At 39.2% G+C, this 21,819-nt stretch overlaps 1 protein-coding gene across 1 annotated transcript in view; it reads left to right on the top strand.

The window, feature by feature from the left end:
* TMEM245 (transmembrane protein 245) overlaps positions 1-21,819 on the top strand; it is a 70,116-nt gene that overhangs the window by 4,795 nt on the left and 43,502 nt on the right. The window contains exons 2-7 of the mRNA XM_006771219.2: positions 5-14; positions 8,228-8,345; positions 10,143-10,244; positions 15,186-15,302; positions 17,771-17,986; positions 19,316-19,485. Of these exons, the coding sequence (XP_006771282.1) occupies positions 5-14; positions 8,228-8,345; positions 10,143-10,244; positions 15,186-15,302; positions 17,771-17,986; positions 19,316-19,485 (733 nt within the window). The remainder of the gene's footprint in view (positions 1-4; positions 15-8,227; positions 8,346-10,142; positions 10,245-15,185; positions 15,303-17,770; positions 17,987-19,315; positions 19,486-21,819) is intronic.

The raw sequence follows: 21,819 nt of genomic DNA, 5'->3' as shown, positions 1-21,819 counted from the left end.
TCAGCAGCCTGTGGGTGAGTGAGCCTCGGCCCCGGCCCTCCGGGGTCCCGGCGGGCACCCGGCACCCTTCTCTGCAGCCCCAGCGCCCTGGGGTGCGACTCTGCAACTCCTCCTCAAGGTGCAAGGGCGGCCAAAGTTCCACACCTGTGCGGCAGCGGCAGCCTCCGCCTTCCTTCCCACGCATCTGCGGAACGGGGCACACTTCCTTCCGACGGGAGGGCGGGTGTGGTTTAAAACGGGCTCCCTGTCTTCCCTCCCCCGCGCCCATCTCAGCAGATTCTCGACTTAGGGGGACGCGCCCCCAGTTAGGGATCACTGTTCCGCTTTGCAGGTGGGGGCTCCAGAGCATCAGCAGGTGGACTTGAATTTACGCCTGGTCATGGGGCTGGGGGCGGGTGGAATTTTCTGGATGTCAGAGCTGGGAGGGACCTTAGAGTCCCTCGTTTAACATGTCATGATAGGAGAGGTGACTTCTGGCCTGGCGAGGGCTAGTTAGGGACAAGCTGTGGACTAGTTGACTCTAGTTTCTCAAGTCCTAAAAACAAAGGTTTCTTCCTAGTCCGGGGCTGCCTCTCAGTTCAGGTGATTTCTCTATACTTTTGTGCCAGGCCCTGGGTGCTGAGCCACCTCGGCCTCTTCCTGACCCCACTCTACTTCTTGGGAACTACTTACATTGTGCAGGCACAGCTGCACCGCAGCACATCTCCTCCTGCTGGAGTACTTAAGCGACTGGGTGGAAGAGAGGTAGATTCCTGATCCTTGGATCACCCTGGGCTTATTCTTAGAAAATTGGGGAGCTTTAGAATTAGAAGGGACTTCAAAGATAATCAAGTGACACAATTCCCAACTCAGATCAGATTGTAGACTAGTTAAATCACATATTTCACTGGGGACTGTTAAAAAGCAAATGGATATTTAATGCATAAGAATACCAATTTATCAATAAAGAGTACTATTAAAAATTTTGTATTCACTTTTGTCAGTGTTCATCAAGTTGCAAAACAATTCTCCTTATCTGTCCAGCAGGGTTTTGACTTGCTGGAAGTTATTGATAGAGTGATGATTGATCCCAGAACTGCTGTCTTCTCTTGCTCTATCAATACCACTTCTCAGGTCAAGTTAAAAGTCGATTATGTTGGCTGCTGGGCTTTGTGAAGCGTTTAAAAGCAGTAAGATGAAGGCTCTGACTTCAAGGTGCATATAATCGTATGTGTACATAATCTAATGGAGATGACAGACTCACAGGTATACATATGTTCATTACCCACCAATTATGGGCCAGCAAAGTATTGGGGAGCACCTTGTTCTTAATTTTGCGATGCTGCCTGTGTGTGCAACGGCTAAGTGATTAGACAGAAGCTCTGGCCTCTAAGAGGCCTGGACTGTTTCAGTTGCAGGAGGGAGGGATGTGCAACAACCCCCTCTAACTCTGGGGTCTTGTGTTTGTCAGGCAGAATGATCCCAGAGTTAAGTTACTCTTTCCTGCCGGGTGCCTGCTTCTCCAGGAGAGGTTTCTGAGGTCCAGAGAATGTGATTGTCCCAACGTCACTCATATTGTGAACAAATCCACGGTTCACATTTACGGAGCCCAGTTCAGTATTTTGTCTTCTTGTTTCACAGTTCAGTAAAAGTCCATTGAATGCCTCCTATATAGAAAGCAGAATACTATATGCTGTTAAGAAATATAAAGATTATTTTGGCCTGATTCCTATATCCTCAAGAAATTCAATCCTGTCAACAGTCAGACACGTGCATAGATTCTGCTAACAGTTTTTGACTGATGCTGTTACAATTACTGTAAATTACTGTAGCCAAGGCCAAATATCTTATCCACTGTACTGAAGGAAATTATAAAAGAAAGGCCTAATTAACATGTGGTGTGCTTTCATAGAGCAAGAAGTTAAATACATGGGTAAATTGGCATGATTAGTGGAAAATGAAGCATTTCTCAGTCACACTCAGATAGTAGAAAGAGATGAGGAATCAGATACTTGTAAAAAGGTGTTCTCAACTCAGTGTAGTATATAGTTTTGAGTATCCTTTTACTGAACATAAACCCTCATCTTTGTATTTTACTTAAATGCCCTTGTATCATTTGTGGGTAAGCAGAAGAGAAGTAAGGGCCAAAGTTGATGAGAAGTAGGGAGGAAGGTCAAGCCAATTAATGATATACAAAAAGGCTTGGAACTCAGCTGTTTGGCTATAGTAGTAGGGGCAAGGGAGGAGAGGAGGGGGTAAAAAGACCCCCGCCATTATGAAAGACAATATGAGATCATTAGAAGTGAGTAGGGCCCTAACCGGTTTGGCACAGCGGATAGAGCATGGGCCTGAGGACTGAAGGGTCCCAGGTTCGAATTCGGTCAAGGGCATGTGCCTGGCTTGCGGGCACATCCCCAGTGGGGGGCATGCAAGAGGCAGCTGAATCGATGTTTCTCTCTCATCGATGTTTCTAACTCTATCCTTCTCCCTCTCCCTTCCTCTCTGGAAAATCAATAAAATATATTTTTAAAAAAAGAAGTGAGTAGGGAGTGGTAGAGGGACTAAATTAAAAGTAGAGCCGGAGGTTGATCTGAGTTTGAGAGAAACGGGCTTGCAGTTGTGTTTCAGCACTGGGGTGGGGGGTTGTTGGGGGTGAGGTGTACCTGGGAAGCAGAGACAAGGAGTTTTCAGCTCTCAGGCAAAAGTGCTGATTAAGGCCTGACACGACCTGCAAATAGATCATGTGACTGGGCAGGGGTCCCATGCTGTAATTTTACTGTCACATAGTTCACAGTCAGTTTGATTTTGTAATCCCAAGCAGGGCTGCCTGGTAGAGAAAAAGAGTCTTTATGCTTTTTGGACAACTTGTAAATTTGAGCCTGCTGTAGGTATAGATGGGAAAGGCAGAGGGAAAGGTTACATTTAAGCTTATCTACATTTGGTGAGTTGGCAAGTCACACAGTTCAGATGCAGTTTTTGAGCCATGACCCAGGCATTGGATTAGGTGCTTTTCTGTGTGTTATTTCATTCTCACAACAATCCTGTGCAGTAGGAGGGGATTTCACAGGTGAGAAGACTGACTAGAGATTAATTTGTTCTTTTTAAAAAAATATATTTTTTATTGATTTCAGAGAGGAAGGGAGAGGGAGAGAGAGATAGAAACATCAATGATGAGAGAGAATCATTGATTGGTTGCCTCCTGCATGCCCTCTGCCTGGGATCAAGCCCACAACCTGGGCAGTGCCCTGACCCGAGAATTGAACCATGACCTTCTGGTTCATAGGTTGATGCTCACACTGAGCCACACTGGCTGGGCTATTCTTTCTGCTAGTAAATGGTATTCAACAGACCTGTCAGCAATTGAAGTCCCTTTGTCATCAAGACCTTCATGAGGATTTTTTAAAGTTTTCCTCCAATACATTGTGTTAGTTTTTTAGTTTAATTTTTTAGTATGATTTGATTTTAGTTATTAGAGAAAAAAACGGAAGAACATCAGGGATTGGACTAACCACGTGTGTTCCTCGAAAGACCCCTGGATTCTAGTCATCTAGAAATCTTAGCCATCTCTATGTTCTTTGCTTTTATCCTTGTTCAGTTATTTTCAATTCCTATTCAGTTCCTTTGCAGTGTCTTCAGTGCCTTTATTTTCCTTTGTTTCCAGTTTATCTTTCTAGTTCCGTTCCTCTTCCCCTCACTTCTAGGCTCTTAGCTGTTTTCCTGTGTCTCCTAACACTTCATCCTGCTTACAGGTGAAGACTAATCATTTATGGCAGGAGTAGTTCTTTTTTAACAGTTTCAAATATATTAGGATATTGCACTGACTTAGTGTTTTCTAAACACTTTTAAAAAAATCATTTGTTGCACCATGCTCACATGTGACTCAGTCCTTCAGGTACTTGGCCTCTCTCCTAGTGATGGTGTGGGTTTGTCAAGATTAATCTGAAAAGCTAATGGCCTCCCCTGCTCCACCATGTTTCTTTGCTGGGAGTGTCTTGCTTTTCTTCTCTCCATTAATTCAGACTTGTTGGAAAATTTGAAGACCGTTTACAGTGTTTGCAGTAGTAATAGGTTTGTTTTCTCGGTGGTCTCTAATCGCATTATTCTCGTTTTACTTCATAAAGAAGCATGAGGTGGAAAGAATAGTGGCTGAAAGATGAGAAGAGTAAATTCTAAACTGAGCTCTGTCAGTAACTTGCTTCGTGACCTTGAACAGACCAGGGCTCTTCTCTGGTACTTGGAGGATTTCTAAGGTTCCTTGATGTTTAGTTTTACAGCTCCCAAGAGTTTGGCAGCATTGCAGGTGTGAGGCTCTTAGGAAGTGTGCATTAGCCATCCAGGCCTACTCCATTCCACTTCTGAGCCACTGGTGCGTTTCTGCTTGTCTGGCAACAGTAAGATTTTCAGTGCTTAGATTCTTTCAGTGAAAGATTTCGATTTTATAAGATTCTTGACTCTTTAAGTTCCCAGACCACAAAGAGAACAGTTTTCAAGTTAGCATTAAGCTGTCTTAAAAGAGAATGAAGTACTTGAAGCAATAGTGGGCTCGGGCTGTGATTTAGGACTGTGGCTCTATAACTTGGGAAGAAGTCTGTTGGTTTAGTCTCTCTTGTTCAAGACCTAGGAAAGGAAGAAGAAGAAGAAAAAAAAAGACTTAGGAGAGTGCTTCGCAGAAACATGCAACAGAAGCAAGCCAACTTGCTTTTCTAGTTAATGCCCAGATGAAAGTAAAGAAAACAGTGACTTAGTTTAAAAGGTAAAATCTACTTACGGCTTATGCATTTACAATTTTTTTAATCAGAAAAGTACATGTGGATAAAAAGTCAAGTGAAAGGCAAATGTGACTTTTTAGTTTGCTTTACTTGTAGTGCACTGCCAGTTTTTATGCAGTCTTAGTTTAGTATCTAGCACACATTACGCAGAGCCTTATGTAGTGATTCAAAACAAACACTGAATGTATATTTTGAAAAGGACACATTGTTTTAAAGAAAATACACTTGGGAAGGAATGACCTCTTGTGTATACACTTTGCTCATTGATTTATGCTGGGAAGAAAATTCATAGTTGAACACTTTTGCTCCGAAGCTAAGCTTATCTCTCTGGGAGACAGAGAAATAAAAAAACTCTGCCAAAGGCACACTTAGGAATCCATATTAGAAATTATGTATGGAATTTGAATGTCCAAATCTTTATTTTCAGTTTCAGTTATTTTAAAAAATATTTAGCAACTTAAAAAGTTGACTCAAGTAAAACATGCTTATTATATGTAAAAAAAATTAAGTAGCATGAAGTTTTATGGTAAAAGTAAATTGTTGTCTCTCTTTTCTGCTACCATTTCCACTACAAATGTTACTGTTGTTACTGACAAATAGTCTTCTAAATTTATTTCTATGCCCATGTGGATATATAAAGTTTAGGATTTTTGTTTTTTAAAGCAAAAATGGGATAACATATGTATAAAACTCTTTAATTTATCCTTGTATTGTGGACATCTTTCCTTGTTAGCACTTACAGATAATACTTCTTTTTTTAAATAGTACTATTGTGAAGGCAAACCCCTATTCTGTAAAACTACTGTTTGGAATTCTCTGCTATTCTTTGGACGGCCTCTATCTAATTCTGAAAAATTAACTTTGCTTTCTAGTCTGCTTGAATAATGGGGGAGATAAACTTAGCTGTCTGACCTTGGAGGCCAGAGACTAGATACACCCAATCCATGCTAGGTGCATTTTTTAATTGGATAGAACTGTGTAGTTTTCAAGGCCGCCGCCAGCAAGTGCACAAAGTGCTGGCTCTTCCAGAAAAAGGGAAGTCTGCTTGTAGCTTTGCTTAGAATTTGGATTCATTTCCCTGAGCCCGCTGCGGTGAATAAAGTGGTTGCTTGGTTCTTGTCTGGTTTTTCTGTAACACTATAGTATGCAGACTTTTTTTTTTTTTCTAGATGCCTTTTAGAAAGTGTTCCTACCAGGTTATATTAACTCTGAATCTGTATTAGGATAACCTGATAAACATTTTTAAACATCGGTCATTGTAAAAGAATGGTTTAATAGGAACTCTAAAGTGTTTTTATAAATGGCCATACTTTTTGCACTAATAATATTCGGTGACTCTTTTCTGAGGAAACACTTCAAAACATTGAAGGGAAAGAATCCAAAATAAGGCCAACATTTTTTGTTGTTGTTATTTAACTTTTTTTAAAAAATTTTTTTCTTTTGTTGTTCTTTTTTTTTTAAAATATATTTTTTATTGATTTTTTACAGAGAGAAAGAGAGAGGGATAGAGAGTTATAAACATCGATGAGAGAGAAACATCGACCAGCCGCCTCCTGTACACCTCCTACTAGGGATGTGCCCGCAACCAAGGTACATGCCCTTGACCGGAAATGAACCTGGGACCTTTCAGTCCGCAGGCCGACGCTCTATCCACTGAACCAAACTGGTTTGGCCTGTTTTTTAACATTTTTAAAAAATATATATTTTATTGATTTTTTACAGAGAGGAAGGGAGAGGGATAGAGAGTCAGAAACATCGATGAGAGAGAAACACCGATCAGCTGCCTCCTACACACTTCCTACTGCGGATGTGCCCGCAACCAAGGTATATGCCCTTGACCGGAATTGAACCTGGGATCCTTCAGTCCTCAGGCTGATGCTCTATCCACTGAGCCAAACCGGTTAGGACTAACATTTACCAGTTATAAAAGTAATAATCCTCTTAGGAGAAAATTCAATATTTGAAGAAAAGCATAAAGAAGCAAATTAACCCCTGAAATCCAACCAGCCAGAGAGAACATATTTTTAGCGTTTTGAGAGTATATTTTACCATCATAAATTTGCACTTGCACAAATTTATAATGTATCATTGAATATAGATATTCATGTTTTGAAAGTCTGAATAATTGTTCCATTTTTGGAGATACCATTATTTAAATAGTCCTCTATAAAATGACATTTAGCTTGTTATCAATTTTTTAATATTTTAAACTGCCACAGCAGTTTTATATCTGTCTGCACAGTGTATAGTGCTTCTGTAAACAAAATTCCTAGAAGTGGAACAGAGGTGTCTATTTCAGTGATTATTTTAAACTGGAATGAGATGATCTCTGGGTTTCAGGTTTACTAGGTGAAAACACATGCTTCACTTTGGACCATGAATTTCCCTTAAAAAATCTGAAGTATGTAGTCTGTTATTTTTTTCTCTCCCTAATAGTGATACTGATTCCTAAGTATAGATAAGGGACAAAAACTTCTTGGAGATTGGTTTTAAAGTATCCTAGACTTAAAATCTGAAAGTTTGTACCTTTTGCGATCCTCTAGTTCAGCTTCTCACTGCGGGGCAGATGTTCCTACTTCGTCATCCCTGACTGATGGTCAGCTCTTGCTCAAACACTTTAGTGGTGGTAGCCTTATTCCAATTTAGATTGCTGTAGTGTGTTAGAAAGACTTATCCTCAGATTGAGCTGAAATGTGTGACTTCCTAATCCCACCTAAATTTTCAGAAAATTGTCTGATGCTTTCCCCAGATGAATTTCCCCAGCTATTTAAAGATAGCTATCAAATCTTGACGTTTCCTTTTCTAAGATAAAAGCTCCCTCCCCCGAACTACATCCATATCTCCAATGTTGTAGTTTCCATGTCCTTCTCCTCTTTATTATTTTTTTTAGCACCACTCTTCTTTCTCCTGGTTAAGAAAAGCAGACTCTGGAGCTAGATTTCTGGGTTCTGATCCCTGCTTTGTCACTTTTTAGCTGTGTGACCTTGGGCAAGTCATTTCCCTGAAGTCGTAGTTTCTTTAATCTGTAAAATGGGAATCATAGTACTTATTATTTTAACCTTTTCTTGATTTCTTTTTAAAACATACATTAATCTATAGAGAAAACTTGAAGAATTCTGTAAGAATTCCATAAACTCTTACTTCCATGGCTTAAAAATGAAATATTTTATCTTAAGGATCTTTATGCATATAATAGTTTTTGAACTTTAATATATCTTAAATTAAAACTACATGTATTTTTGTTTAAAAATATTTAAATAACATCACTACATGGGATTTTAAATGCCTGTTTACTTCAAAACTTGACTTACCTGAACAGGGGAGGAAAGCCTGCACCTGCTCCTTTTAGCAGCGTCTGCCTTCACCTCATCTGTTCTGTGACCACAGCTCTCATGCGATACAGATGCTTGCACATTTTGTACAATTGTATGTATTTTCATGTGTATATATTTTACAACTGTGTCTATATTTCATTTAAGATCTGGACGTTGGTAGTTGGCTATGTGTTGGCTGTTTCATTCAAGTGGAATGCAAGCACTGAGCGCTACTTGAGAGCAGTTTCAATTCCTGTCTGGATTATATTGCTTTTTCATTTAGGTGGGTCACTTTTTTCTAAGAAAGTTTAGCTTAAGGTCAACAATGGCAGACCACACAAATCAAAGTGATTTTTTTGGTAGTGTTACATTTAAAATTCTTTAAAGTAATCTTTAGAAAATGTTCTGTTTTAATATTTTATTAATATTTAATGAAAATGTTATGCATTAAAATGTCTATCTTTTAATTATAGTGAATGCTGATTTACAAAAAGGCCCTTTAAAACTAACTACATCTTAAAAAGTAGAGCACACTTGGACTATCATGGCTATTTCTGAGTGTCACACTGAAGAAGGATGTAGATAAGCAGTCAAGTATGATAAGAGGTGCTCAGAATCATACGTGAGAAACAATGAAAGGAGCCAGAGATGTTTACTCTGGATAAGAGAGGGGACTTGGGCTGCAGGGGTGGGGAGAAGCGGAGGTAAGAAGGATATCATGGAGGCCTGTCCTGTGAAAGTGGTTTAAACATGTTGGAGAGAGTTAGAGCAGTGAGTAGCTTCAGAGGGAAAAATCTCTGTTCAACAGAAGAAAGATCAGTGTCAGAGCTGCACAAAATAGTTCTGTTATTTGGGACTGCACTGTTAGCTGAGTAACTACTAGGTTATTATAAAGTGAGTTTTCAAGGACTCTTATTTCCAAGTCTGAGTCTATGGAAATATTTAGTTCTAATTTAAAAACAAAATTAGTAACCAAGAGCAGTAGGCAGCCTACTTAAAGTAGTTTTTAGAGCTACTTATTGTTAAAAGTTGAAAAAAAAAAAAAGTTGATTGAGAAAATAGGTCCCTGCTTAGAGTCCGGAATTGAGGGGAGTGTTACTCTCTAACTTTGCTGACTAGGAATGCTGGAGGAGTTTATCAGCAAGACCGCCTAGTACATGACTTGACTCATTTTGAATTGGTGGAAGGCAGAGGAGGGAGGCAGGCAGGTGTAGGTCCATAAGGCTCTAGACCAGCGGCTCTCAACCTGTGGGTCGAGACCCCTTTGGGGGTCGAACGACCCTTTCACAGGGGTTGCCTAAGACCATCGGAAAACATATATAATTACATATTGTTTTTGTGATTAATCACTATGCTTTAATTATGTTCAATTTGTAACAATGAAAATACATCCTGCATATCAGAGATTTACATTACGATTCATAACAGTAGCAAAATGACAGATATGAAGTAGCAACGAAAATAATTTTATGGTTGGGGGTCACCACAACATGAGGAACTGTATTAAAGGGTCGCGGCATCGGGAAGGCTGAGAACCACTGCTCTAGACAAACTCAGGGAACTACACATGGCTAATGGGTAGACACTTGTTAGCATTTTTGCATTATGCACTAGGGGAGGATATGTTGAAGCTTTTTGCAGTGCTCTTTTGGGTCGTTACCCCCTTTCTTGAGACAGTTCACATCTAGGAGTATTGTTAGGAAACCACGTCGGGCCACATGACTTTAGGATCCATGCCTTATGCAGATGCCTGATGCAGGTCATTCTGGGATTACTTGGGGGGTTTGCGTTCGGAATAGTCTTAAAAGCTGGATGTGCTTCAATGAGGACTTGGTTCCTCAGGTGATACAAGCCTATTAAAGGTAGCTGGTACATGCCCAGTCCTTTGGGCCAAGGGCCTCTGACAGCAGAACTGGACTTAGAGAAGTCCTGTATTTAGGTTTCATCTGCCTGATGGCCTTTTTTTTCTTTTTGTAATTTTCCCTGTGAAACAGTTTTGTTAGCATATATGCCAAATTGTTCTTTTAAAGTGTTGGTTTTTTTTTTTTAACTAAAAATGTTAACTCTTAATAATTTGCAGCGTCTCTGGCTGGCTCATGGAGAATTCCAGTATTCCTGGTTATTGTTTTCCTGATGTCTGTGGGCACCCTCTATGAAAAACAGAATGGAAAAGAGTCTTCTGGTAAGAAATGAGGCATTCTATTAATACTACTCTTAAGAGATATTGGGGCGAGTAGCTTTGTTTAAAAACATGCTATGATGAAACAGCTTTAAATATACTTAAAATCCTATGGTGTTTTCTGAACAGTAAATTTATTTAAAATATTTTAGGTTATTAGACTACGCCTCATGCTCCCCCCCTTATTTGCATTTTTTATTGAGGTATAATTCATAAAATTAACCATTTTAAAGTAACATTTAGTACAGTCACAGTGTGTGCAACCATTACTGCTGCCTGATTCCAAGATATCGTCATCACCCCCAAAGGAAACCCTGTACCCATTAAGCATCTAATTCTGTAGTTAGGTTATTTGAGATCTTTGTGTTTTCTCAATGTTGGCTTTTATAGATATAAATTGCCCTCTTAGAATTCCTTTTGCATCCCATACATTTTGATATGTTGTGTTTCTATTTTCCCCTCAGTAAAAATACTATTTGATTTCCTCTTTGACACATTGATTCAAGTGTGTTGTTAAATTTCCACCTGTTTGTGAATTTTCCAATTTTGTTGCTTGCGCTAATTGCCAAATCCAAGGTCATGAATATTTACCTGGGTTGATCGTGTATCCTGCAACTCTGCTAAATTGATTTATTAGCTTTAATAGTTTTTTTGGTGCTGATTCACTAGGGTTTTGTATATGTAAGAGCATGTCATCTGCAAATAGTTTTATTTCTTCCATGCTAATTTGGATGCCTTTTGTTTCCTTTTCTTGTTTGATTTCTCTGGTTAAAACTTCTACTACAATGTTAAATACGCCAGGTTCTTTTAAAGATTATTTTTGGCTGTAAATGGTTTTTATTCAAAAACAGTTTGTTGAAGATATGATTTTCTAATGAGTTGTAAGGGGACAGCTGAGGGTGGGGGAGCGATAGTGCTTAGGTCCTCAGACTGGACTTCCTAGTTGACCAGCCACGTGGAGGCAGCTGTGCCTGGAGAGGTAAATCTGAAAAGCCCACAGTTATTACAGTGACTGACATTTGTTCCTTGCTTCTTTCTGATAGTTATACAGAAACTAAGAGAGCAAATAACTCTCATTCCAGTCTGCTTCGGAATAGGTTATTCTGGATCTAGAACTTTTTTATGGACTACTAGTCTAGACAGTCCTTATCATAAAATAAATCTTTCAAACATTTTTTTTTTTCTAAATTTCTCTCTTGTCCCTAGAACCTGTTTCTTTTAGGCATCAGAACTCAAACCATCCAGTCCGCACTGGGGCAGCCTTTTCCTTTTATTATGGTCCGTCCCCTCCTGTAGATGTCACTGTGATGTGGTTAGGTACAGGACTGCTCCAGTGTACTGCCATGGCAGTACGTGCACTTATTCCCCCCCGGTCATTTCCACTGTCCCACTCGTGCCAGTCACCTGTACAGGCATCTCTCTCCGTGTCTTCTAAGCTTTGAACCTTTTGCTGCTGTGGACGCTTTTATGATCTGTGGTTCTCTGGATTCACGGAATGAATCCTTTGGATTTCATCAGAATTCATTACCTCCAGAAAACTCTTCTTGTGAATCATTGCTGAGTTAGTTTTAGAGGCTCCTTCTGAATCCAGGGGCCTTACTCAGTATTTTCTCTTAGACCTCGAGAGCTCTTTGTATTTCCTGCAACCCCCCAAGATAATGTAGAGAAAAAATGTTAAGTGTGTACCATGCTTTTAAATGTAGTGTCTTTTTTTAAGAATGGTTATCTCCATTCTGCAGGCGAAGACACTTCATTCCAGGGATTAACTGGTGACTGGTGGAGCTAAGAGATAAACCCAGGGCTTGGACCCTAAGCCTAGTGTTCTTTCCCATCGCCAGGCTCTTTGCACAAGCATCAGTCATCCTGGAAAGGTACTGACTGCTGATCCTCTTGAACTCAGTTGTGATTGCCGGCTGCTTCAGTCTTTTATGTTGGCTCTGCTGGCTGGCCACAGCGGCAGGACCCAGTGCTCTGTCTCCTGGATCCCGAAGTCTCACTTGGTGGAAACTTGGATGTGTTCCCTTAGCCTGTGAGAAAAGGGGAGCACTGGCATTATTAGCAATGACAGTCTGGGCAAGGCCCTGGTAGACGCTTTAAACATGTCTCGTGTAATTTTACTCATGTAAACTTACTCTGAATATGAGAAGCACTTCTTCAAAAGCCAGGCAAACACATCAGGTGTATCTTTAATAGCCTGGACACCCAGCTTGAGAAGTATGGCAAGTGAAGCTGGATCCGTTCCTCCTAACATTGGTAATTGTTTATAAATGACATTCTAGAACTCTCTTCGCAGGAAGACTTGGTGGTTGCCTTAATTGTTTTAGGACAGCATGCAATACGAGTGAAAACGTTTGGTCCAGTTAAGCCCAAGTTTGAAAAAGAAAAGGAACAAACTAGATTTTTTTACTGCTTATCTTCCACTCCCTATTTCTGACACTGTCAGTTAAATAGACATAGAGAAACTCCTACTGGTACATCTCCGCATCCTTATTACTGACTAGAAGTACAATGAGATGACACTGGAAGCCATTGAGAAGGAAATGTATTTTCCACATTAGTAATGGAAACACAAGAATAAAGTCTCATTTAGATTGGTTTCAAAGTATATTTTCCCCTGATTTAAAAAAGTGCTATTCTGCCCATTGCTTATTAACAGATAATATTTGAACATGTGATCTGTTATTCTTTTATGATTTGTTGGATTATGAGTTCCTGTCCCCTGGAGCTAGGCTGCTAATGCCAGTGGCCTGCTTCTTCGGACTTGCGTAGATCCCTGTTATTTGGACCTCTGAATGCTCGCCCTGTCCCTGGGTAGATGGACACTTGAAACCTTGGACGCTCTTTCCTTTCTTGTTTATAGTTCTTGGGCCCCAAGATTATGTTCCTTTGTCTATATGTCTATTTTTAGCTGGGACTTTTTGCCAATACCATGACTTTGTCTAGATTCTCAGTCCTGGAGTTTTTCTGTCTAGTTTGTCATCCTTCTGCCCATACCCTTGGGGTTTTTGCCGTTCAGGTGGATATCACTAAGACAGAAGTCGTCAGAATGCCTGTTTGAATAAGATCAGTTTCCTAATCTTACCTCGATAGTTTTCAGGTACTCTATGTTGATTTTTTTGTGTGCTCTTCTCTTTTTTTATTTCTTTTTATTATTTACATTCTTTTTTATTTAAAGTATTACGTAAGTCTCCTTTTCCCCCCATTGACCTCTCCCCAGCTGCTCCCACCCCCCAGCATGTGTGCTCTTCTTTTCATTCCTTTATGAAGTTCAGGCACTCTAAAAACTTATTAACTAGGATGATATTGCATAGTTTTCTTTGATTTAGCTATGATTCACTGAATATTTACTGTGTGTTTTAGTGACATCAGCAAGTTGGAGAAAGAGTTAGTACTTGTAAAGGTTAAATTTATTGGATATGTGTAGTCCATTTGGAGCTGAAATTCATTCGCTTGGCCAAATTCTATGTTAATCACATTGAGTATTGGCCTAAAAGTAAGGTCCTACCTGTATAAGTGTGGGTGTATGATTTGTTAACTAGGAGTGGTCAGTGTTCTTAATTGTGGACAATGGAATCTATGCTAGCTAGTCTAAATAGAAAGAAGTTCTGATTGGCATATAGAATATTTGCATATAGAATTTTTGGAAAGACCAGACGATTAAGCTTACCATAGATGCAACACAGGCAGAAATAACGCTACCAGGAGAAATGCTCATTGACACCAAGGACTGTTTGAGTAGAAGTGCCATCCTGCTGCTGCCTGCCACAAAGATCAGATACCAGAACCTCTGGAACTTCTGTTAAGTTCCTGTGGATAAGCCATGTATGCCTCTGTGACTGTGTTTGACATGTATGTGGCTTCCAAATTAAAGTGAGTTGCTTTGGTCTTCAGAGTCTTACACAAGTGTGCCTGCATGGTAGAAACTGCATCACATATGGGACCTTAGCTGCAAGGGAGTCCAAGAAATACAGTCTTTAGTTTCCTAGTCTCTACAGTGCAGGAAAGCATGCTAGAATCTGGTATTGTGTAAACTAATCTGTGTTGTCTGCCATAACAGATTAAAGGCTGACAATTAAAGACAAACCTCATTGGCCAGTAAACCTTTTTAGCCTATTGCAAATTTAATCTTGATATACTACCTGTTAGGAACTTAACATGGGCATATGGGCATATATAACATGAGACAGAGTAATGATGATATTCTTTTAGATTTTTAAGTGGTGGATTTTGACTACTGAATTATCTGCTATGTGTGTGTGTGTGTATGGTTTTACATAATGCCCATACGTATGCGTATTCATTTGTGGAATGTTATAATTGAGAGCATCAAGTATGGACTGTGCCATATTGTACTCTGAGCTAGTAATATAAAAGAGAGTGAGACAGCCTGTGTTCAGGAAGCTCTCAGACTTGGCAGTATTTTTCAACAGAGATGAGCATTAAAATTTACCTGTGAAGTTAAAAAACTACCTGCCACAGGTATCAATCATCAGCATGAAGTTCCCCAATGAGAAAGATAGAGCCCAGGAATCTGCATTTTTAGCAGACTTTCCTGTTGATTATTAAGTATTCTCCCTTGGCAAATAACCACTGGTCAGGTGGGTCATTAATAACCATTTTGTTTTGCCTGGCTGGTGTGGCTCAGTGATTGAGCGTTGACCTATGAACCAGGAGTCACGGTTCAATTCCTGGTCAGGACACATGCCTGGGTTGCGCCCAGTGGGGGGCGTGCAGAAGGCAGTAGATGAATGATTCTCTCTCATCATGGTTATTTCTCTCTCTTTCTCCCTCCCCTTCCTCTCTGAAATCAATAAAAATATGTATTAAAAATATTTTTTTTATTGCTAGTGAAAATTTTTAGGACTACTGTGTTTCAATTTGCAAGTTATTTCTCACTTTGTTCATTTGCTTTAAAAAGTTTTAAAAATGCATCTTGTTTTACAGGGGCAGAGTTGCCAGGGCAGGTTATCTCCATGGCTGCTTCTACTCTGGCAACCTTGGCCATCTCTATCACAGGGTATGAATCGAGCTCTGAAGACCAGCCCTCTACTCAGCCTGCAGGTGACTGACCTTATGAAGGAACTAGTGGCCTGGTGCATGAATTTGTGCACATTAAGAGGAAATTAATAGAAGAAATATTTTCATATTGCTGTTTGCCCTTTCTCTATAATAGAAGTGTCAACTAAATTCATGATCAACAATGACAGATGGAAACACACGCATGTGATTAGCGCTAGCGAGAGCTTTATATATATCACGCATGCGCAAGTCAACTTAGCCTTTTAAGGATATAGAACAAAACTTGCTTAATTAGACCTGTTTTCTGATTTAGCTAAACCCTTTTCAGCCCAGTGAAGCACCTCAACTTCTCTTTCTGGTAATTGTCAGCAACACATCAGTAAATATCAACGGAAGCAGATTATTATTGTAGATCACGCAGGGAGAACAAAGGGTAAAATATTTAACTGTAGCAGCGTTTGACTATATTCTGCACAGTGAGAAAACCTGAAGTCATTTTCAAATGCCGTTTCTCCGGCATTTCTTGCTTCTCAACATTTGCTTTGCATGCCTCATGCTCTTAATATATTGGCCATTTCCCTTAAAACAGACCCCTGTGGTTGTTCTGAGTTCAGTACTCCCGAGAGAGCCAGCTGGTAGGTTTATATCAGCTTTAAAGTCACACCATGCTCACGTGGAGGTCAGGAATGTGAGAGGCCACCCTGCCTGTTTCAAGGGCCCATTAGAGCCAGAGGTTTGGGAGTTTAGGGATATTCTTAGTGAGCTTTTCTTGAAGAATTGACTTTAGAAAAGCCTGGAATGAAGGGGTCAGCTAAGAAAAAGGCATTTGGGATAGTAAGACAACTTATTTTTCTTGCACATTGAATCATGTTTTCAAAGAGAAGATGGTGTTTTGATTACGGACTTATTATTCTGTCTGCCACATCCACCAACATGAAGTTTCCAAATTAGAAAGATACTCAGAGAGCACAGTCAAACAGAAGCATATTATAACTAGCTTTGGTGTTAGCCCCAAACCTCAGGGTAGAATGTTAGTTCTGTGAGGTGGGCTGGCTTACGATGGTGCTGGTTCTATCAGTGGTAAAAATTTTCTCACAACTAAACATTTAATGTTAAAAGGAACACTAAGGAAATTATGATAGAGCACTGAGAAGGTTACTGTGTAGTTGCCTATGAAAATGTTTAAACAATAGGCAAGGCATTCTTTCAGTAAATATTTAGTGAATACCTACTATATGTCTGGTACTATTCTATGTGCTAGGATTTCAGTGGAGGGAGAACAAGACAGACAAGGTGTTAGCTCCCTTGGAGCTGACATTCAGCTGAAGGGAGAATGTAGACAAGGGTAAGTGGAACACTGGGAAGACCATGGGGCAGATAGGGCACTGGGACTATGGGTATTCTTGTTTCTTTTCTTTTGCTAGACTTTCTGAAATATGACATACTTTTGTCATTAAATTTTATTTATGGCAGGCAAAATACAAGTTTTAGGATCTTACGCTTTTCCATTATCATGGTATATACCCCGTGGTCAGCAAACTGCAGCTCGCGAGCCACATGCGGCTCTTTGGCCCCTTGAGTGTGGCTCTTCCTAAGCCTTAGGAGTACCCTAATTAAGTTAATAACAATGTACCTACCCATATAGTTTAAGTTTAAAAAATTTGGCTCTTAAAAGAAATTTCAATCGTTATACTGTTGATATTTGGCTCTGTTGACTAATGAATTTGCCAACCACTGGTATATACTAAGTAATACTGCTTTAAGAGTTGTATGATTTCAGATACATACGGTATGTGTTGGTAAAACTAGGAAACAGAAATAATATAACCTTATGTTAAAACATAGTAGTTGCATTATTAGAAAATAGTGCATAATGTGAAATAATTTAGTATGATTTCCTTTATTTGAAAAATTCCTTAACCTCCGGAAATCTTGTTCTGTGTCTCATTCTAAGAGGAACACATGTTTCAAAGTCCTGGGTTCTTTTTGTAAGAGAGTTTGGCTCCATTTTAGTTGAAATGACAATGAAAAGCCACATTGTGTCAGAAATATCTATATAAGTGTATCTAATATCAAGTTATATTTAAAGAGGACTTTAAATGTAGGGTTTATATACGTTAATGTTTGCTGCTTCATATGGTTTGAATAATTTTCATGGATTAATTATAATTCTCAGCTATTTTGCTATATTTTTCTTTATTTTTTAAAATGGTATCTATATTAATAAAGATACATCATAAAAAGCTTAAACAGTATAAAGTACCCCTCCCCAAAAAATTTTTTTAATTAACTTCCCTAGCTGTAAACACTGTTGGTATTGTTAATTCATCACATATTTTTCAGTGCATATGCAAACATACATCAAAATCTTTTTTTTTGACCCAATGTAATCATACTGTTAGAGTCCATTTTGAAGGCTTAAAATAGAGTAGCTTAGCCAGTTACTCTGTATTACTGTTCACTGATGTGGACTAAGATGGTGGGTAATTCTTTTATCTTTCTCTCTTCAGAAACCATGGACAGAGGCGAACCCCCTCCAACATTGTCCTCATCTTCGCCCACTTCCCCTTCGCCCACGCTGCGCAGGCAAAGGCCTGAGATCGGAGCGTTCCCCAGAAAGAAGAAAACTAGCGATTTCTACTTCGTGACCCTCGTCTGGGCCATCATTGCCGTCCAGCTCTGGTTGAACCTGTGGATCGTGCAGCTGCTGCCAGTGCCCATTGCAGGTGATCGTTAATTAACATCTTATTGTTAAAATGGTTTCCCTTTAAATTTTAATACTTGGGATCATTTTACTTTCTTTTTAAATTAAATTATCATATGTCTGCATTTAAATAAGCATTATTTTGGAAATTTGTTACTTGATTCCTCTTTAATGTTTCTTTTTTCCATAGAGGAGAATGTTAGCATCTAGGTTTAGGGGTTTATGATTGAATTTTGAGAGCTGCTCTTAGTGAAGTGCATTTTACATTGCATTTTTAATTCAGTGGAAATGTGGGTTTTGAAAACTATAATGTCTGCAAAATGATTTGTTTTTATTTGACAGAAAATTAAGTTATATGTACATGTCATATGTTTTGTATCAAAATGGAATCCTACGGCTTTTCATAAATCATTAAAGCTAGATCTTTGTACCTGAATACCATGATTAAAAGACACCTTTAGAGAGGACAACACAATAGAGGTGGGCCTTAAATTACCATGGTATTCAGGTACAAAGACCTAGTTTAATGATTTATGAAAAGCCATAGGATTCCATTTTGATATGATACACGTGCTATATGTGTACATAGAATCTAATTTTTTGTCAAACAAAAATAAAGCCTTCTAGTTCCACCACCTTCTTAGTTGGCCTTTACGGGAAGCTTACCCCCTGCGCAAAGGGCCGCTGCATTGCCTAACTGCAGAGGGCACATTCATATTGTGGCCTGTGAATGGTCCCCAGCCTCGGGCCATTTGTAACAGCCCTGCTTGTACCAGCCTGCTTCTCTTCTGAATCCTGGTAAAAGATTCAGATGTGTAGCACAACATCACTTAAAGAAATAGGAACATAAACGAAAACGTTACCTGAAGTGGTATAAAATCATGATGTGGGTGGAATACCTTTACTTTTCTGGTCACTAAAGAAAAAAATCTCAGGAAAAGAACAAAATTTGGCAACAGCAACTATAATAGCCAAGGAGATTAGAACATGTCAGGGGTTAGTATTCTTTACCCCAGAAGGGTATGGTATGAGGGGCCTGCGTCATAGTCGCTGAAATCTTCATGATCAAAATAGGTTGTAAAATAAGCCCTGACTCCTCAGGGATTCAGACTCCACAAAGAAGGTGGTATGTGTGGGAGCAAGTGGGGATTGTGTGAAAAGTTGCTTGTCCCAATACCATCATTCTGGAATACCTTGAACTTTCTTCCCTCCTCTCCTTTTTTAAATTGGTCTTGACTTAAATACTAGCTCTACTGTTTTTAAAAGGTCACATGGAACTAAGGGACCTTTTTCTGTGATAACCTCGTAATCTGCATTTTGTTCATACATGTATTTCTTACCCTCTTTATAGTCTGGGTACTCAAAAAGCTGGTCATTCACTTCGGAGTTGTGGACTTCCTGGAGAAGCGCTGCTCCGTGTGGTGGCGGGTCATGGAGCGCTTCCTGAAGGACCGGCAGGAAGCGCTGGCGCCATGGCCAATTGTTGGACTTGGGAAATTCTTGTTAAAAGTTGATAGCAAGGTAATGTATTTTGAGAACTTGGGCTGTTTTAGTGGAATTTATCCATTTCATTGTCTGAAATATTCCATTTTATGGTGTTTATACTGGAATTTAAATATCATTCTGTGGTGGAATTTAAAGTTTAGAATTATGGTTTATATAAAGATAGGATATAAAGGACCAAATTGAAATCCAGAGGGTTAAGTGACTTGCCTAAAAATTATAGCCAGGTAGTGGCTCAGTTTAGTGAATATTTTTACAGTAATTCCCGTGTGTCAGATATTGTACTAAGTCCTCGGGGGAAAAACAGATGAATCAACAGAAAACTAGACGCAGGATTTCTGTGTAGGGAGAGACAGCGGTCCATTAAAATGTAGAGACAGTGGTTAGAGTCAGAGGTTTAGTGGTTCAGAGCATGGACTCTGAGTCCAAATTCTGGTTTCAGATCCCAGTTCAGCTACTTATTAGCTCTGTGACCTTGGATGAGTTTCTTAATCTTCCTGTGCGTTTGTTGTTTCCTTATCAATACAATGAGTGTACGAGCATGTACCGCATAGAGTGGTTTGTACTAAATGAGTAATACATGTACAGTTCCTCGGTCAGAGCCTGGTACACAGTAACCTCTATGCAAGTGTTAGTAGTTCTGATTTGTGGAGGAAAATGTGTACAAGATATAGTGAGAGTACTCAGCAAAAAAGTGACTCAGTGTTGGTGAGGTAATGGGAGAGGGGCGGTTTTGGAGAGGAGGTGATGCCAGGGCAAATTCTGACGCACACGTAGGAGTGGGCGTGGCAAGAACAGCACATGGATGGACAGTGCAAAAGCACAGAGACTTCCACAGCGTGAATTCTCAGAGTGCCAAGAACTGGTCATGCTGGGCTTTGTGAAACGGTGCTAATGGGAGGGAAGCCTGGAGGTCAGGTGGGGACTGGATCGGGAAGGTCTTTTTGTGTGCTACGCTGTGCGAGCTGGACTCTATCACAGGAGCTAGTAACTACTTCCTTTAACAGGTATATTCATGACTTAGGTTGAGAAATGCTGTTAAGTGAAACCAGCGTAGGTATTGGTGAGAATAATAACTGGAGTGTGTCAAGGGGCAGGAAGTGAATCTTTTAAATGCTTATTGAAATATCCAGGGTCAAAGGAGAAGCAGGGGATATATTTTCTTGCATAGTGCCTGGCTGTCTTCCAGAAAGTTTGTCAGTTTTAATTCCCACCAGTGCACCATGTGAAAATATGTATTTCCTTGAGCCCTTGCCACGGAATATTATAATGCAACAAAAAGGACTTTTTATTTTTATAAAAAAGTATCTCACTGTTGTTTTAATTTGAAATTTTAAAAATTAAAAATGAGGCTGACCATCCTTTTCCATACTTACTGGATATTTATATTTTTCTTTTGTAATTTGCCTATTGGTGTTGTTACTAATTTTTTTTTTCAACTTTTTAAGAACGAGTCTAAGACTTTGCATAAATTTCAGTATATTTATCACATCTCCCTTATGTTAGGGTGAAGCTTTATCTTATGAGAACAGATTCAGCACATCCAACTGTGTAAAGAGGGTATCTTATTTTCAGTTAATGCTTTGTCTTTCCACTGTCAGGATAGAGACTAAATACTATTTTCAGCGTTCTAATGTACTTGTATTTGAACCCTTTATTTAGGAAAACTGTGCAGGTGTGTCAGTTGAAGTTCCAGGCATCTAAAAGTAGTTGTTATGGGGTAGTCCTGTAAAAATTTGTCATTTTTATTCTAACTTGTTTGCCAATCTGTTTTTCTTAGGGAACAGAGACAGTAAAATGAATAAAACTGGCTTTTTCTGCTGTACAACAATCAGAATAAATGGCTATTGCAAACTGAATATTTGTTTAATTATAATTGATGCCAAATTTATGTTCTGTCTAGTATAATGATATGTATGGGCTGTTGCTTTGGGAGTAAATCTATTTTTCATGTTTCTATTAATTTTAATTGATTGGACCAGTGTTTCTGAAATGATTCATCTACAGAGGATTGTTTGGAGAATATCTAAACGTGCTTTGGGTATACTTCAGGGAAAACGCTGCAAAGAGCATTTACAGTCACTGATGAAATTACACTTTTTATTAGCCTTTATACTTCTTATAGCACTAATAATGCTCTAAATTCTGTCTTTACCGATTTTTAGGTTATGTGTCCACTAACTAGCATTAGTTACTAGAGTGCTAAATATTGTGAGGTTTGGATGAAGTAACATTTATGTGAAAAAAAAAAGCAAGGTAATACTTTTGCTTTTTTTGTAGAAAAATGTGTGCCTAAGAAATTGGGGTGGAAGGAATTTAACAATATAGTAACAGAATCTTAGTATGGCCTGC

The sequence above is a fragment of the Myotis davidii genome, unplaced genomic scaffold, assembly GCF_000327345.1.
Source record: "Myotis davidii unplaced genomic scaffold, ASM32734v1 scaffold64, whole genome shotgun sequence".
NCBI lineage: Eukaryota > Metazoa > Chordata > Mammalia > Chiroptera > Vespertilionidae > Myotis > Myotis davidii.
The sequence above is the reverse complement of the archived record's forward strand: the minus strand, read 5'-3'. Positions and strand labels throughout refer to the sequence as shown.